Source organism: Erpetoichthys calabaricus, chromosome 1, assembly GCF_900747795.2.
Source record: "Erpetoichthys calabaricus chromosome 1, fErpCal1.3, whole genome shotgun sequence".
In the NCBI taxonomy this organism is placed as follows: Eukaryota; Metazoa; Chordata; class Cladistia; order Polypteriformes; family Polypteridae; genus Erpetoichthys; species Erpetoichthys calabaricus.
Window position 1 is genome coordinate 254,651,775 of NC_041394.2, and position 19,922 is coordinate 254,671,696.

A 19,922-nucleotide genomic window follows, 5' to 3' on the forward strand; every position below is an offset into this window, starting at 1 on the left:
CCATATTGTCACATTTACATATTGCAGTAGAACTTAAACTTGCATGTGTTAACTAACAGAGAATATAAGAATTGCACATGATTTCCAAACATACTCGTATAGGTTAAGCAGATCAGTACATTTTTTACTTTGTGCCATTTTTAATCTTTCCTCTGATTTCCCAGTACAAATACTACATGAATGTATATAGTATAAGACAGGCAGGTAAACAACAGCAAAGAAATTAATTATGACAATAAAAGCACACACACTAATATGTGCAACAGATGCTCTGTGTCTTTCATTTCATACTCTGAAATCTCCTCCTGGTGAGGGTTACAACAGTTAGGTCAGCCCAAGCATGCCAGTTTAGTGACAGGCATACAGCAGCTATGTACATAAGATGCTTTGTGGTGATAACTTTCTGCTGTGATATTCATAGTCCATTGAGGTGCTTGAACATAACTGAGTCCTCCTTCCATAAGAGAATTTATCGGTGATGTCTCCATGAGTGCAGACAGAGGGAGAGGTTCAAATAGCTTGATGTTGTTGAAATGGATGCTTTCACTGCATCTAGTAGAAATTGCTGATGTCTGATCTGAACGAGACATAATTCAGTTATACATACAGTACCAGTAACTGCTTAAACATGTAAGAATTGTATGTTTATTTTTCTAGAACTACATGGTTTAATACTACATTACCAATAATTTGTTTATAAAGATCTTTCCAAACTCAGATATTGTCTAGTTAAAAAACACAGCTTTTATCATCAGACATATAAACACCAAGCCAAGGCAACCCACTGACAGCTGAATCAAGGTCACTCATAAGTGTAGTCGGGGACAGCACGTGACGTCATTCTGCTGAATACTGCCAGTCTTTCATATTGTCATTCAGCAATGTATTGTGCATGTATTAGCTAACAAAAAAAAATGGAAAAGAAACCTTTAACTTATTTTTCTTCTGTCTTTGATCTATCATTCATTGGCTTTGAAAGAAATCTTACAGTTTTTTTCTACCCTGTACACTGTGCCTGAAATTAAATAATTAATAAAAATATTAAATTATTAAACAATTGATAACACTCACTTACGTCGGGCAAATTTTGCCTACCTAACAATATTTTAATACATACGTATATGACTTTAATTTAGAGTCTATGCTACTTAAATTACATCAGTGTAAGGACATCAAGTATTAAGAAAATAATGCATGACCCACCCAGAGCATTTTAAGTCCAGAAAATTTACTTTAAATGTATGCAGTGTTAATTCAAAGGAGACATAACTTTTAAAATGAAATACCATAATTCATGCAATAATATATTCAGTCAAGCATTGTCAGGAAGGGTACTTTTTTACTGAGTTAAAGCAAGAGCAACATAAGAGAAGGGGTAATGCATCTGCCATTGCAGTCTTGGCAAGAATTTACACATTGACATTGTCCAAATATCATCACTGCTACATTTTTTTATTTCACCTTTAGCCATGAAGCAGAACGTTAAAGTACTTTTCATTGTGGCAAAAAATGCTGAATTACTTGCTTTGAAAGACATAATTCTTTACTAGATCCAAATTAAGAGAATCATGTTTTGTACCTTCTTACCATCTCATCATTGTGAGATTTTTCTAAACATTCTTTCTTGACTTAAAAGTAAGGAGTACTGCCATGCCTGCCTTACCTTAATCAACTGAGGGGCACAGCTAATTGTACTCATTGGTATGTAAGTTGTTCTTAATACTTCTCAGCAAGTCACAACTATCTTTTTGAGTCTAAGACACATAATACACACCACCGAGTATTTCAATGGTAAAGATATTAAAAAATACAGAATCAATATGCCACTTTGAATTTTAGGTAATCGTGATTACGAGAAAGGTTAGGCACACAGTCTGGAGTGTTTTTGCTTTTTTTTCCCAAAATTTTGCAATTGTAAATTCTTCTCTAAAACCTGTTTAAACCAAGTCGTATATTGTTTTATTTCTCCATTCAACTGTCCTGACATCCATTCATTCATCCATCTAATCAATTTTTTGAGTTAAAATTTTCCATGTTCCACCTTAATAATTAATACCATTTATTGGATTTACATACATTTCTTAATATTTAACTGTTCATTTACCAATGTATTTTCTGGCACTGTTTATCTCTGGTACAGGGTCATGTGTATTTGCAGCCTGTACTAGAACATCAAGTGTAAACCAGCAGTGATACCCTAAGTCTGTTTATTCTGTTTTCTTTATGACCTTGCAATACCTACTGTGCATATATTGACTCTGATGTTAATCAGTTTTCACACTGGTCTCTCAGTCACAGAACATATTCTTGCTTTCATACACCAGTTACCTAAAATGCACATCTTTAAGGTTTAGAGAAACTAAAAGAAATCAGGGAAAACACAGGCAGAGACAGAGCTGGTGAGCTCCATGCAATGGCTGGCTTGTGAGTTGATCACCAGTGCAATGGAGTTATGAGGCCGGATTTCTAATCACTGTAGAGTTATACTCCTTGTTATACAGTACTGTGCAAAAGTTTTAGGCAGGGGTGAAAAAATGCTGTAAACAAAGAATGCTTTCAGAAATATAAATAATGATTGTTTATTGTTATCAATTTACAAAATGCAAAGTGAGTGAACAAAAGAAAAATCTAAATCAAATCAATATTTGGTGTTACTGCCTTTTGCCTTCATACCAGCATCAATTCTTATAGGTACACTTGCACAAAGTCAGGGATTTTGTAGGATTCTAGTCAGGTGTATGATCAACCAATTATACCAAACAGGTGCTAATGATCATCAATGTCACACGTAGGTTGAAACACAGTCATTAACTGGAACAGAAACAGCTCTGTAGGAGGCTTAAAACTGGGTGAGGAACAACCAAACTCTGCTACCAAGGTGAGGTTGTGGAAGACAGTTTCATGTCATGGCAAGATTGAGCACAGCAACAAGACACAAGGTAGTTATGCTGCATCAGCAAGGTCTCTCCCAGACAAAGATTTCAAAGCAGACTGGGGTTTCAAGATGTGCTGTTCAAGCTCTTTTGAAGAAGCACAAAGAAACAGACAACGTTGAGGATCGTAGACGCAGTGGTCGGCCAAGGAAACTTAGTGCAGCAGATGAAAGACACATCAAGCTTATTACCCTTCGAAATCGGAAGATGTCCAGCAGTGCCATCAGCTCAGAACCGGCAGAAACCAGTGGGACCCAGGTACACCCATCTACTGTCCGGAGAAGTCTGGCCAGAAGTGGTCTTCATGGAAGAGTTGCAGTCAATAAGACATACCTCTGACGTTGAAACAAGGCCAAGCAACTCAAGTATGCACGAAAACATAGGAACTGGGGTGCATAAAAATGGCAGCAGGTCAAAATTTGAAATATTTGGCTGTAGCAGAAGGCAGATTGTTCATCAAAGGGCTGGAGAGCGGTACAATAGTGAGTGTCTGCAGGCAACGGTGAAGCATGGTGGAGGTACCTTGAACGTTTGGAGCTGCATTTCTGCAAATGGAGATGGAGATTCAGGATTAATGGTGTTCTCAATGCTGAGAAATACAGGTGATACTTATCCATCATGCAATACCATCAGGGAGGCGTATGATTGGCCCCAAATTTATTCTGCAGCAGGACAACGACCCCAAACATACAGCCAAAGTCATTAAGAACTATCTTCAGCTTAAAGAAGAACAAGAAGTCCTGGAAGTGATGGTATGGCCCCCACAGAGCCCTGATCTCAACATCGAGTGTGTCTGGGATTACATGAAGAGACAGAAGGATGTGAGGAAGCCTACATCCACAGAAGATCTGTGGTTAGTTCTCCAAGATGTTTGGAACAACCTACCAGCCGACTTCCTTCAAAAACTGTGTGCAAGTGTACCTAGAAGAATTGACGCTGTTTTGAAGGCAAAGGGTGGTCACACCAAATATTGATTTGATTTAGATTTCTCTTTTGTTCATTCACTGCATTTTGTTGATTGGTGAAAATAAATGATTAACACTTTCATTTTTGAAAGCATTCTTTGCTTATAGCATTTTTCACACCTGCCTAAAACTTTTGCACAGTACTGTATTTTATCAAGAGAGATTCATGCTTTATGCTTTAAGTATACAGTATCATGCTATAAATCTATTCACAGTTTAAGAAATGAAATGTATTTCTCATAATGTACTGTTATTGTGAATGACAGCAAAGTACATTGCACTCTCAATCTTACATTACATTTTTAACATTAGTGATATTATGATGTGCATGTTACGATAAAAGCTCCAGGGCCTATGACTCTGAATTGGATACATGGGATAGAAAATGGACATTTATATTTAACTTTTTCAAAGTGTTGCCTTCAGCTTGCCCATGAAATCACTTTTAGTACCTCAAAGCAGCCTTCTTAACAGGTAGCAATGACCGAGCAGGTGGAATTTGTGGCAAATGCATAGAAGGCACAGGATGGACCTGGAGTCTACAAAGAAACATGAGAGAAGAGAGAGAGAGAATAGAGAGGAAGTGTTATAGTGGTGCTTGGAAGGTGAAGGAGTGGACAAAACACTTTATAATTTAGACAAGAGCAAAGTAGTCTATAGTAACTAGTTCTTCTGGAACAGCTAATAATTTTCTGTTTTACAGTTTCTTTTAAATGCTGGGTTTTACTTGTGGTCATCCAGCACTTGAAAGTGATTATACACACCATATTTTCAATATTGTATTTTTTGGCATTATTGTGGATGCAGGGGGATGACGGAATGGTAATTTTTACAGCTAGAATAGTAACGTTTACAGCTTTTTTTTTAAAATTCATAATAATTCAAAATGTTTTTTCTTCCAGAAGATAACCAGAATTCAAATTTAAGCAACAATCCAGGGTATAAACCCTACATTCAACATACCAGGATATGTGGGACAAGGCTGAATTCAGTTTTCAGGCAAAATTCAGTATGAGGCAAAAAAATATTTTACTGCTGTGCAGAAGGTGTAATCAGCTGTATAGATAGACAGTTGCCTCTCCTGGGGGATAGTATGGTGTCTGGTCAGACAAAACAGGAAAAAGCCCAAAGCCACCTGGGATGTCATTTGGCTGCCTGTGTACAAAGAGAAGCACAGCTCTCTGCAAGGCTTTGGCTCACTAGTCTGACATGGGGTTTCTACAACATATGAGAAGGGAAATGAGTCAATAATTTGAGGTATTTTCTGTTGTCCGATATGAGGTTTTAGCTCCTCGGAAATAAGTTCTTTTAAATTGCGGCGTTTTAATTAACCTGAATTTAAATAATTATAAATAAAAAAGGTATTATCCCCCCCAGCATGCAATATGACGGTTACAAGATTACACGAGAAGTATAGAGGATAATTTAGCTCTTTACTGATGGGTTCACGCGGTATTACAGATGGGAAGCTTATGACAGACTCTATCAAGCAATGTGGGGGTCTTGATCAACGCAGTCTGCCATCTTTCATCGCCACGCTGAAAGGATTTTCACTGGACGGAAAACATAATCTTCCACCCGGCAGCTTCAAAGTGTTGGCCGTAGGTCCATCCTTATATTCTAGTTGCTCCATGTGCAGGCTCCTTCTCTAGATCCAAACAAGGACAGGAAAGGACTCAAACCCCACCTTCAAAAATACAGGAATAGCACAATGCCTTCATACAGTTCTCCTTCTCCCAACAAGGAAAGAGGATGGTGTGCTGACAAAGGACAGAAATATACTAGTTTGTCTTTAGTCTGACTATTCAATTCTCCAGTTGTCTTTGGCTGTCTAGTCCTGTGCTTGGCTCGGCAATTCTAAATGCTGATGCTGAGCCCCTGTGCACCATACTTGGTCTGCCTGTACGAATGAGTCCATAACAGTGGGCGCAGAGAACAGTGACATTAAACTTAATAACAAAACATATTATAACATTTTCCTTGCTAACACTAGATTCTTTTCTGCCCAACTACAGCTTTCGTTTTCTAAAGATAATGCAAAGTTATGATATACAGTAGAAAAGGAAATTTACCATCGACTGTTAACCTAACACACTCACTTAATGTGATTTGCCTTGGAAAACTGGAGTAACCCGAGGAAATTATGTTTATTTTTTCCATAGTACATATGGTTTTCTTGGGAGCAGTACTGTAATTTTGAATTACAGTTTTGTAGTTTATCTAGGTTTTAGTGGGCAGACAACTTAACTGTCTCTCACTGAAATAGTTTAGTCCTCTGTCAGATAAGTATTATAATGGTCTTTTTTTTTTGTTTGTAGAGACTCCAGACACATAGTAATAAACCCCAGCATATAGGACATTTTTGAAGTTTCTCCACCCTTTGGAGCTAATCTGTATGTTCTCTAAAACAAAGTATAACATGCCCATCTAAAGCCCTTGCCCTCTCTGGCATGCCAAGTATTGCCAATGGTCATCTTTGAAACTTTGCCAAGAGTTTCTCTTTCTCCACACTGTCTCCTAACCTGTACTTCTGTCAAGTACTGTATGAATGAAAGAAAACACAGAGCTGTTTGTTCTAATAAATGCAGCTTGCATTTTAATATTTTAATTCATTCTGCAAGTTGTCATTTGCAAAACTAAAAAAATAACATCATATGAAACATAGGAAAACACTGCAAATATCTGAAAAATATTTCTTGGTCATCTTTTGGTTTCTGCTCCTCTAGGTAAACCTCTGTGCCATCCATCTATCAGACAGTCCCACTTTCTGTATTCTGGGAAAGACACTAAACTGTATCTAGCTCATGAGTGTGCTTACGTAACCTGGAATAGACCAACGTTGTTCTCCCTCACCTAATATCCTAAAAAGTGGCAAAAAATATTTTAAAACAATTAATGACTGTGAGGTAGATTTGTAAATGTGCATATAGTGGTGAAAAAGTAAGTACAGCCTCTTGTCGTGATTACTTTTGTTTGACTAAATATTTTTTAAAATTGTTTGCTCCCTGAGGTTCATTTTATCTAGTTTTAGGACATGATGAGTGCTAGATCTATATTAGTCCTGATATGCATATGTAATAGAACTGTAAGTGGGAATGTTACTTTTATACATGACTGCACAAGATCTATTTTGGCTATGATGGCTAAGTATACTTAATAAACAATTCATTTATTAGCACTTTTCATGCAAAACATCAAATCAAAGCACTTTATATACAAGTTATAAATACATTGTCACACATATGAGCATGGGAGGCAGCTAAAAGGATCAAAAGAAGGTAGTTCCATGCCAAACCAGGGGATGGCAGTGTGCACTAATCCTTTCTCTTTTGTCCCTGCAGACCAAACCTTGGAAGTTCTGCCTGGACTCGATGATGTCAATTCTGGTTCTGGGCCCGATGACACCACTTCCAGGTCCTGTTTTGGACTCGTATCTGTAACAACTTTTCATTTACCCTTTTTGTTTATTTTTCAGCCATAATTCAAGAATACAGGGAGTCTGCCCCAAAGCTTTTTTCTGTGTCAAGGCGTGTTATTTCCACAACATGTAATCAATAACTGAAGTGTGAGAAAAAATATGATGTATTTAAGAAGCAAGTAATGGTTTCTGTTCATTTTCAATTCATCTGTTTCCCTAGAGCAACCCAAACTTTCTTATTATATTATACTGAGAACAATGTATATTATATGTATTTAAAATCAAAACAAGTATATCCTTGACTGAGAGCAACAATTAACTGTGTGTAAGTGTTCCTTGTGATGGATAGGTGCCTTCTGCATGGCTGGCTTCTGCTAGAATATACATTTGCACCCTGTGACAGTAAATAAGAGTGTGGTCAATAATAGATAGATGGATTTGGTTGAATAAAATAACCTTTACGGTTGCATGTTCAAACCCATACCTTTGACTTGCCATGTGATGCATCATGTGTTCTGTGTATATCTAACTCGTAACAAATGACTGCTGCTTCAGACTTGAGTTAATTGACTAAATCTATTCATTCATTTTCTAACTCACATATCCAGTTTAGAGTTGTGGGAAACTGATGTGCTTAGCTGATTAACTAAATGTTTTCTTAAAGAGAAAAAATGGCTTACATAATTAAAACATTGGCCACCCTAATTAGCTCCAACATAATTGTGCGATCCCTGCAAAATGAGATATGTACATGGATAAAAGAAATTAAATGAAAATAATGTCTCTAATATAGAAAAATATAAATTGCTTACCTGCTGTTTTGATTTTTATGAGATTTGCTGTCCCTGCTTTTCCTTAGACAGTTATAATTTGTAATTATTGGAGGCTGTTTCTTGTAGCAAATTAAGGGTGGAAATACACAGGTCCTTCTAGATGACTCTTGTTGCTGTAATATTTTGAATCATTAACAATTAAAGGTTACCTTACTGAAGAATAACAGAAATACAACAAAGTTGCACAAAACACAAATAAACATTTTACCATCATTGCCTTAGAAATGGCAACACAACAAAATTATATATAGAGACAAATGTAAAGTTTCCCATATAATTTCAAGTAAAACACAGTCCCTTACTAGTTAAAACCTAAGTTTCACCATTCCACTTAGTGACTTTCTATGGGGTGAAACTAATGAGCAATTGAAGTCATAGTTTTTTAACCAGATTTGCAATCTGGTGAAAGTACTGTATCTACTCACATATCTCATTTGAATTTACAGTTTTGGACTTTGCAACACATTCCACTCTCTCTGCAAGTTTAAATGGCTATTTAAAGACAATGTTGTCTTTACATCATCAGGTCAAAACTGATCTTCTTCACCCCTGCTGTGTAGAAGTCCAAGTTCCACTGTTTTTATTTTGAAAATAACCCTTTCTCGAGTGTTGAACGCGTCATTTAACACCACAGACCACAATATTCTTATAGATCGCCTTAGACAATGGGTGGCCCTCTCCAGCAGAGTCTTAAAGTGGATTCAATCTTACTTAACAAATAGAAAGTTCTTTCTTAGTTTTGCTGATTGTACTTTGGAGATAAATGATATTGCATATGTTGTAACACAAGGACCTATTCTGGGTCCACTGCTCTTTTCAATCGACATTCTTCCATTAGGTCAGATTATCTCACAGCACAAGGTGAGCAACCATAGCTATGCAGGCGACACACAGCTATCTTAATCTATAGCACCTGATGACCCTGATGCTCTTGGCTCTCTGATCCAATGTCTTAGCAGCATTTCCAAATGGATGAGTAGTTAGTTTCTGAAACTAAATAAGAACAAAACAGAAACCTTAGTAATTGGCAAGCATAACTTGATCTCTTAGGATCTTTCAGGTGGAAGTAAAGAATTGAGGGGTTATCATCAACTCTAGCTGAGACTTTAAATCACATATTAACCAGATACGATAACTGCATTTTTTCAGTTAAGGAATATAGCAAAAGTTAGACAGAAGTCTTGTAACTTTACAAGACATTGAAAAACTAATTCACGCTTTTGGTTTTAGTGGACTAGATTACTGTAATGCAGTAACAGGACTACCTAAGAAACACATCGGTTGGCTGTAATTAGTGCCGAATGCAGCCATCAGAATCTTAACTAGAAAAAGAAAATTTGAGCACTTCTCACCAGTTTTAGTATTGTCATATTGCTTACCTGTGTCATTCTGAACTGACTTTAAAATATTACTAATGGGGTATAAAACATTAAATAATCTTGCTCCATCTTATATTTTGGAATGCCTGTACTCCTACAATCCAAATAATAACCTTAGATCTTCAAATCGAGGACACTTATAATTCCAATCTGCACTACTTTACCTACTAAATTTCGCCTGGGTAATACTATGGAACCTTTTTAAAAAAAACTGCTAAAAATCCATTATTGTAATTTGGCTTTTTGTAGCTACATTTCAGTTGTATTCATAATAGACTATATGGGTATAGAATTATCACATTCTTCAGGGATCCGCATTTGTACTAATCCCCACTATTCTCTGCTGTCTTTTCTGGTTATCTTCTGTGGTGGCAATCTGCATCACCACTACCTGATCAAGGCACCATGCAGCACCCTGAGATGATGGAATGAAGGTGGGTGTCTCAGCTGTCTATGAGACCAATCTCATCAGAATCCTATCATGTGAAGCATGGAAACAAACAGGAATGATTTAGGAACATTTCTGTTAGGTATGTCTAGTGGTGGGTAGTTGATCATTTGGCCTTGGAACCTCTGCAGATTTAGTTTTTTTTTTTCTGTCCTCCTGGCCATTTGACCTTACCTTTTTTTTGTTAATTTTTTTTTAATATTATTGCCTTATCATAATTTATTTTTTTTCATGTAACTTTCTGTTTGTCATCTTGTAAAGCACTTTGAGCTACATTGTTGTATGAATATGTGCTATAAAAATAAATGCTGCTGTTGTTGTGAACTCAAGTATTATCTTCACCAGTTTTATAATTGCATGCCATGACAGCGTTAGATAACCAGCTTTTTAAAGAAAAAAATCTTATATATTTATATTCACAAAATTATTTGAGATTAGTACGATTGTGCAATGGTTAACCTTACTACTCCAGAGTCTTGGGCAAAATTTACAGTTTTGAATTTTCATATTTTCCCTGTGTTCACATGGGTTTTCTCATTATTTTAGGTGACAAATATACACTGCCCTCTTGTAACTGTATCCTCTGGCCAATTAGTGTCATATCCAGTGTTGGTTTCCATATTGAACACAAGTGGTCCTATACCGGAAGTTGGTTTGAAATTGAATAGTTGGAGTTATTTGTCCAATAATTCTTCACATGCAATGACAAATCAACAACCATGGTAGATTAACAGATCAAAAATGGAATGGCTAATTTACAGTAGGTCATAATCTAATGTAGTAAACATCAGAATTTAAGTTTTTACATGATTTAAAAAAGAATATACCTTCAACAAGGACGTGTCACTCAAGTATTTGATTGGACTGCTGTTTTCCAAGTCATTGAGTTCAGAAAGTGGGTTATTAGCCAGGATCAGCTCAGATTTTTCTTGGTTTAGTTCAGAAGCCATGTACATCAGTGCCAGCTGCTTTAAGTATTGTTTTCTTATGCTCTGTAAAATGTTCACCTTGTTGGTGGAAGAATTCTCCATATCTGATATCTAATTAAAAGAATTAAAAATTGGATATTTTATGCATGAAAAATAAAAATGCACTTGATAATTGATCTTCTGAAATATCGGTAGTTGATTGCCATTTAGTTTTCTTACATGAAAAAACAATAAGTGAAATTCAAAGAAGAATAAACATTTATCAACGGTGTATATTTCACCATGCCTTTATACATCAAATTTTATACTTTAAATTAATGTGATGGGTATTTTCAGGTCTTTTGTTATCAGACCATCACCCTGTCCACTCTCGTACTTCAGACACCAAAGATTAGGTAGAAAGCTCAAAATGTTTCCACAGCCCCAAATCAGAAAAAGTTGGCACGGTATGGAAAATGCAAATAAAAAAACACAATTATTCATGAATTTACTTTGACTTTTATTTCATTGCGGACACTATGAACCCAAGATATTTCATTTTTTTGTCTGATTAGCTTCATTTCATTTACAGTATTAATATACATGCACACAGCATAAAAACATAAGTTCTAATTTAACTAGCAGTTTATGTTGTCATCTTATTTTGATGTATCCAATACCAGAAGTTGATGATGGTCATGGCTACAAATCTGTTGAGTCTTTCACTGTTTCTTGTCATCCTAAATGAGTTTGCAGTTTCATAAAGAGTGCGCTTCCTTCCAGGGATTACAATAACAAAGGAAGGCCCATCAGAAGAGCAAAAAAGACACAGTATCTGTCACAGTCCTTTACTTCTAGGCAATTCCTGGAGTCAATAGCGGTGATGAAAAGTCACAAAGATACGGTGCCTTATGACAGCCACTGAGAACTCCTAAAGAATCATGCCACCATCACAACTTCATCGTAATGGACAGCACGCTTTCAAATATTGCTAACAGAAAATATCTGCAGATAAATTCTGTCTTCGGTTAGCTCTTTTCACTTCTATTTAGTACTTGGTGGTCTCTGTCTCAGTGAGGTATTCAAAGGTTTACTGTAGCAGCAGCCCCTGCCTCCTAACATTGACTTATATTGTAATGTTCTGATTACTAAAGTGGGTGTCCTTCCCTCTCTCAGACCCCCCACCCCAATCCATCTGCTCTGCCGTGGTCTTGTGCCACCCTGCCTCATACAGCAAACTGTACGATACTCAGTTTTATACAAGTCTTAATTTTCAGTCAGAATACAACTGCTTGACTTTTGACATTTGATTGACGACTTAAATACCCCATTAACATAAATAAATCTTTGACAGATCATTTAAAGTGTGACAGATTACCTGTACATTAAGCTTCTTCCTTATCATCATGTCTCTGATATAGCTGTCATGAGCTGCCTAAAGTTAAAAGAAATAACATTTTTTAGGACACAAGGAAATGGCAAATGAGCAGAAAATGATATACAGCCTGTCAAAGTTTATTATCATGTTTCACTTTATTACTTGGACCTTTGTTCGGTGCTTTCATGAATCATTATTTTTTTAATGTTTGATCTCGAATTTGCAGATATGGAACAAAAATAAATGATAACTGTCTTCAGTTTTAATTCCCCCCTAATCATTGTTAAACATTTGACCTCACAGCTTCAATGGAGATCAGAATTTCACACAGTATACAAGGTAAGGCCCTAAATGCCATTTTATTAAGGAAATATTGTATTTGCTGCAGTTTTTTCAGAAATTATTTTTTTAATGCATCAACCATCCAGAAGTACAAATCATCATGGCAGCTATGACTTTAACCTACTCAATGTTTTGTCATTGGTGATTGTATTTATATACATAACATTCTCAAACCCACTTAATCTCATTCAGGGTTGTTGGAATTGAGGAACCAGCATCAGACACAAAAGGATACCCACCTCTTGATGGATTACCAGTCCGGCATCCACATATTACCAGTTTACAATTGTAATTGCATGTTTTTGGAATGGGGTAGGACAACCCACCAAGAAATGAGAAGAAAATGAAAACTCCACAAGGGCATTCGGCTGCTCCTGAACAATTTCTGGCCTCTAACCTTGAGGTGAGAGACATAATCCTTGAAGGGTGTTCTGGATCTGCTTCTAAGTCTTTTTCCCTGTGAGCTGAGCCAAATATTTCTGAATAGGAGATGTCAAGGGGACATCTTTCTTGCATTTCCAGACAGCCCCGACTAGCTCTTCATGGCCCAAAAAACAGCAGTTCTACCCCGAGGTTCTTGACTAGCTCTTTAGCTTACCCTATCATTAAGACTGACCGCTGGAAACCTGTGTAGGATCATTCATTCAGTCACTTGTTCTGTCGTTACCAGAGTTTATGACTGTAGGTGAGGATAGAAATGTATTCTGACCAATATATCAAAAACATTCCTTTGTTTTGTGAATTATGGGTTTTATTGACATTTTACCAATATTTAAAATATTGCATCTGCATTTATACATTACTTTCTCATATTTGTTTTTTTGTTAATTGTTTGTAACCTATTTTTGTCTTATTATTATTATTATTATTATTACAAAGGACTGCTAGTTTTGCTCTCACTGCAAGCAAATGCTAAGCTACTAAGCTATAATGCAAGGAAGGAGATTCCTGAGGAGATTCAAAAAGATTGCAGATATGCTCAACAAATTATTTGTGATTACACAGATTCTTTCTAAATTTAAAGTAATCTTTTGTTATTTTGTTTTTAGTGTGTATAATACCAAGGTTAGCAGTGCTCCCGTACAGCTTCTGAAATCTGGAATTAGGCAGGGGTTGATCCAGTTGATAGTGTCCAAGTTGGAACAAATAACATAAACAATGCCACGCTGTTAGTCTTGCAATCCAAATTTTAAAAGTTAGATGCCAAGCCGAGGCACAGAAGTTTTTTAAAAGGGTGCACCGCCTTTGAATGATCACTGTGGCAAAGGAAGACCCATAAGAAGTGCAAAATAAGTTTGAAGAGATTAGAATGTTTAACATGTGACTCAAATCTTAGAGTAAGATAGTCGAGCACAGATATATATGGGGCATTGGGACTACTTTTGGAACTGATTTGACCCATTCTGTCATGACTGGTTGCATTTAAACTAATGAGCATCCATGTATTGAGGAGGTGTATGAGTAGGTTAATATAGGATTATTTAAACAAGGGAATAGGTGGGCATGGAGCAAGGTGTAGAACTTCACAGGAAGGGACAGACAGTAGCATAAATAGATAGATAGATAGATAGATAGATAGATAGATAGATAGATAGATAGATAGATAGATAGATAGATAGATAGATAGATAGATAGATAGATAGATAGATACTTTATTAATCCCAATGGGAAATTCACATTCTTCAGCAGCAGCATACTGATACAATAAATAATATTAAATTAAAGAATGATAATAATACAGGTGAAAAAAAAAACAGACAATAACTATGTATAATGTTAAATATTAACGTTTACCCCCCCTGGTGGAATTAAAGAGTCGCATAGTTTGGGGGAGGAACGATCTCCTCAATCTGTCTGTGGAGCAGGACAGTGACAGCAGTCTGTCGCTGAAGCTGCTCTTCTGTCTGGAGATGACATTATTTAGTGGATGCAGTGGATTAAATACCAATCTACAACATATCTTTGAAGGTTCTAGTCTACTTTTAAAAAGTTAAAGTAAAATAAAATAAACAAATTACTTGTTTTAATGTTAGGTAATAAAATCAGTTAGTTAGATTTAAATGTAGCTGCACATAAATATAACAACAACAATATAAACCTGGGTAAAAAGAGAGATGAGAATGAGTATAATATAGATGTATACACATTTTTTAGGAAAGACATGCAAAATCAAAAAGGTAGGAGAGCGGGAGAGTTGCCATGCACATAAAATAAGACTTCAGTTAGATGGTGAGCCACATCTACTCTTAGTACCATGATGTTCCAAAAATGATGGATGGATGGATTAAAAGCCAGAAGTCAGTATGACCATCAGCATCAAGTGACTCCGTGAGAACCCTAACTACAAAGAGGACTATTTCATTTATGTTAGGTAGAATGCCCAGAGGGGACTGGGCGGTCTCGTGGCCTGGAACCCCTACAGATTTTATTTTTTTCTCCAGCCTTCTGGAGTTTTTTTTTTGTTTTTTCTGTCGTCCCTGGCCATCGGATCTTACTCCTTTTCTATGTTAACTAATGTTGTCTTATTTTAATTTCTTAATTTGTCTTTTATTTTTCTTTTCTTCATTATGTAAAGCACTTTGAGCTACTTTTTGTATGAAAATGTGCTATATAAATAAATGTTGTTGTTGTTGTTGATTTGACTAGAAGAGATAAGAAGAAAATTAAAATTAGGCTGACAAATCATCAGGACCAGATAGCACAGCACTTTAGGAGCCTTCAAATCTTGTTGATGTTATTTTGGACAATCTAAATTATTTGGACTGAATGGCCTGTTCGTGTCACAACTGGTCCAATGTTCTAAAAAATAGATGATGTAAATGTTTCACGGTAGGTTGAAAGTATATTTGTGCTGTTTCTATTTGTTTTCTTGTTTTTATTATTCATCTTTTGTTTTTCCAATTGTGTTTCAGGCTAACAGATTTATGTCCTTTGATAGTTTCTAGATGACTTCGCTATTCTGATTCATGAGTGTGAAGACTATTGCTGCACTGCTCATACACACTGGTGTGTGAAGTTACTGTGCTTGTGTTTTCACTCTGGTCACCTGATGTCTTATGACAGCATCTGTGTGATATTTTTCTTGGCTTTTTCAGGGCAATTAATCTACGTTACTGGTACATTTTGTAAACAGAGTTTTGAACACATTTCATTTTGTGCTTAAGTGCTTTTTGCTTGCTCAATTGCTTTTCTTTTCTTTTTACAGCTGACTATGCATGTACTCAAGCTGATTGCATGGGGCTGGCTGAGTTCTGGAAGATCACAAAATTAATTTCTTTTTTCAGGTTAGGGCTAGGCCATTTTGGGGTTACGCCATGTACAGTCTTCTTGTTAAGGCTTATTGTTACTGCTTTAAACAAAAAACATTGAATGGAATCTTCTGAAATGTATCATTTTTTATTTTTCGTGCAAGCTGAGTCCTTTTATATACTGTCACAGTAAACAGCTGTTAGTAACTGCTCTCCTCTTGTGCACACTGTGGTCTGCTGTGATTTGGGTATTTATGTTGTGCAGCCTGCATATTGCACAGGCAGAATGATGTATTGGCTCAGGGGAAATAAAAAATATTTTTCAAAACATTTAAAGACTGATTCTATAAATCACAATAAGAATGTATCTGCACGAGTGATGTGGTGTTCTTGCATACTGTTTTCCATGGTTTCCTTTAAAAGGTACTAATAACTTTTGATTGGCCAGATCTAAAACAGTACCATTTTTTTATTTCTCTAATGTACTGTAATAGTCCTTCGGTACTCTGTCTCTTCGGAGAATCTTTGGGTACCACTGGTTTGATTTTGTGTCAAATGAGCGATTCCTCACAGTGTCCTGAATGAGACACATCACCTGCATTGTGAGGGAGCGTCAGTTACGGCACTACGGTCATGTGGCGCAATTCCCCAAGGGTGATACGGCTCACAGGATCATCATTGTTGAGGACCCGAGTGGCTGGACCAGGCCAAGGGGATGCCGACATAACACCTGGCTGCGGCAGATAGAGGGTCATTTACAGAGGGTGGGACTGGACGCGTGTCTGCCTAGGGGGTTGCCAACCGGGATCCCGAGCTGTTTCGTCATGTGGTGGGTGTGGCAACCCACTGTACCAGTGCATGCTCCCTGACCTGACCTTATGTAATAGGAGTGTAGGATGGACTTAACATCCTATTGTGAATTTCCCATTGGGATTAATAAAGTTTCTATCTATCTATCTATCTATCTATCTATCTATCTATCTATCTATCTATCTATCTATCTATCTATCTATCTATCTATCTATCTATCTATCTATCTATCTATCTATTTTGTGCTGTTTCAAAACCTGGACACATTCTAGCAAGGCAGCAGTGGTCAGTGATGAAAACCTAAGATCCCATCCACACTTTCTTGTCTGAATGCTAAAACGGATGGGTTTCCAACTTGAATCCTTGGAGTTTTGTTGTCCCAACATGACCGAACTGTGCCAGTTACACAGGAGTTCATTTTTCATTTATATATTCTGTGTGTACAATATGTTGATGAGAAGTTACTAGGAAATACTTGATTAGTTTAAGTTATACTACTTTATACCAATAGAGTATTTCCTAGTAACTTCTCATTTTGAGCTCTTTTTCAGTGTATGGAAAGACATTAAATAATAGCTTGACAAGTAATAAATCTATCTAGTAATATTTGTCCTCCTTGGAATTAGCCCTACTACAACCAAAATACAGTTTTGAATAATGTACTTTATGATTCTCTTGAGTCTGGCTTTAAGTTAACATTCTGTACTTTCCAAGTTATTAATGATCTTGTAGTACACATCAGTCTTTGGTGACTTAACAACTCTAACTTTATTGGAGCTAAGTGCTGTTTTTTACTGCATTTACTTTCATCTTTTGGTCAGGAAACATCTTTCAAAATTCTGGACTTTTCTTTTATTCCTTTTTATTTCTCTAATAACTGTAGAACCTGCGGTGGGCTGGCGCCCTCCCCGGGGTTTGTTTCCTGCCTTGCGCCCTGTGTTGGCTGGGATTGGCTCCAGCAGACCCCCGTGACCCTGTAGTTAGGATATAGCGGGTTGGATAATGGATGGATGGATGGATAACTGTAGAAAGCAGTAGGATGTAGGCTCTCTCTGCCAAGTAATGGAGACACATCAATCTGTTACCCAGTGTCAGTGTCCAATTTCATACAGTAGGTGCTTTAAACTGTCCCCCTTTAAACCAGTATCTGATTTTGAAGATGCACCAGTATAATTGGTAAATTTTAAATGGGGAGGTGCTTTATAATAAACATAAAATCACAACATTTTTATAGAAAATCTCTCAAGTCTCCCACTGTTTACAAAGTAACGCATAGCACTACATGTGAAGTGGCTTATTGTATCCATCACAGGTGAATGCCGCCAAGTTTAAAAATAATCAGGTGCTTGTGCAATTTCAGCAAAATGTTTGCTTTTGTCTACATACAAGAAGGAAGAAATTGTAAGTTTTTAAGTTATTATTCTATGTCAGTTCATCACCCATTCAAAAACTTCTGGAGCAGTACAACACATGGGCACTTATTAGATCCAGTGAAAATGATCTCTGGCTACAGTGAGGATGCTATTTTTTGCCAAATATATTTGGTGCTCTTTAAGAGCAGATTTTAATACTCTTTGCATTTTAGCAAGCTTCTGTACAATACAGTCTATGGCAGGCTAATAAAACTTCATCTGTTTGGTGCCTCAGGCCTGTTCCAAATTACAAGTACAGGCAGATTAATGGTGCATTCCAAGGGTGCAATATGCCTGGAGTTGATTACAGGAAACAGATAAAGGCAACGGCATAGAAAAATAATAACATGAGGATTATAATGAAACATTACAAAAAAAAAAAAAAAATTGGGGCCAAAAAGTGAAAACTGAGTGCATATTCTTTAAAGGAGATACTTAGGGCAGATGATTAGCAAGTAGCATACCTTACTGACATTCTTTGATCAATGTCATTCAAATGAAATTTGAGATAACTCAAAATCCATGGTGCACTAAACCCAAAAAGTATTTACCTGGAATCAAACTAAATTATCACTTTCTCTCCACAATTTCCTGCAGATCTTGTTCTTTTTGATCTGCTTATCTTTTTAATTGGTTTTCGTAACATTTACAAGATGCTTTACTCAAGTTGGAGTGGTTATTATTCATTTCGGTTGTTTACAGTCTATTGCAATCTATCCACAGCCACCCATAGTGAAGCTGAAAGTGGCAGTTTGTCATCTGCAGTTATGTATGATTTTAATTTGTGTTAACATTTTTTGTATATTCTCTGGAAAATAAATTATTCCAAGCAGGCACTGCAGTTTGCCTAGTTTGCATATAATACACTACATGCCTGTTACGTGACTAGCAATGTTCAGATGAGGAAGGGACTGCACTCTTGAAATAGTCTCAGTGTGCCTTTAATTTTTAGAGCTGAGCCAAAAGAAGAAGAAGATTATGTTACTAAGTTATACTGTTGTTGTTACAGGCTACAGTAGATTCTTGTTCAGGCAAGTCTGACAATCTTAACATTATGCAGTCTAAGGTATTCTTTAAAATCAAAACACATTGTATTTTTTTGTCTAAAAGTGTAAAATAATATCAATTCTCTTTACTTTGGTATAGAAGGTTTCTCAAAAAAAGCATATTTTCTTTATCTGATTTAGCTAATAGGAAGGTGGGAGCTGTAAATTATCCCAGCATTGGTGAGTCTGTGTTCATGGAGGTGTTCTTAGATAGATAGATAGATAGATAGATAGATAGATAGATAGATAGATAGATAGATAGATAGATAGATAGATAGATAGATAGATAGATAGATAGATAGATAGATAGATAGATAGATAGATAGATAGATAGATAGATAGATAGATAGATAGATAGATAGATAGATAGATAGATAGATACTTTATTAATCCCAAGGGGAAATTCACATACTCCAGCAGCAGCATACTGATAAAAACAATATTAAATTAAAGAGTAATAAAAATGCAGGTATATAGACAGACAATAACTTTGTATAATGTTAATGTTTACCCCCACGGATGGAATTGAAGAGTCGCATAGTGTTCGGGAGGAACGATCTCCTCAGTCTGTCAGTGGAACAGGAGAGTGACAGCAGTCTGTCGCTGAAGCTGCTCCTCTGTCTGGAGATGATACTGTTTAGTGGATGCAGTGGATTCTCCATGATTGATAGGAGTCTGCTGAGCGCCCATCGCTCTGCCATGGATGTCAAACTGTTCAGCTCCATGCCTACAATAGAGCTTGTCTTCTTCACCAGTTTGTCCAGGCGTGAGGCGTCCCTCTTCTTTATGCTGCCTCCCCAGC

The 19,922-nt window shown here is 36.5% G+C and overlaps 1 protein-coding gene across 1 annotated transcript in view; it reads right to left on the reverse strand.

The window, feature by feature from the left end:
- Positions 1–332: 332 nt before the first annotated feature.
- LOC127528736 (uncharacterized) overlaps positions 333–19,922 on the reverse strand; it is a 129,307-nt gene continuing 109,717 nt past the window's right edge. Inside the window, exons 5-9 of the mRNA XM_051929467.1 lie at positions 12,263–12,319; positions 10,804–11,016; positions 8,129–8,262; positions 4,351–4,437; positions 333–577 (exon numbers count right to left, since the gene is read on the reverse strand). Of these exons, the coding sequence (XP_051785427.1) occupies positions 553–577; positions 4,351–4,437; positions 8,129–8,262; positions 10,804–11,016; positions 12,263–12,319 (516 nt within the window). The 3' untranslated portion in view covers positions 333–552. The remainder of the gene's footprint in view (positions 578–4,350; positions 4,438–8,128; positions 8,263–10,803; positions 11,017–12,262; positions 12,320–19,922) is intronic.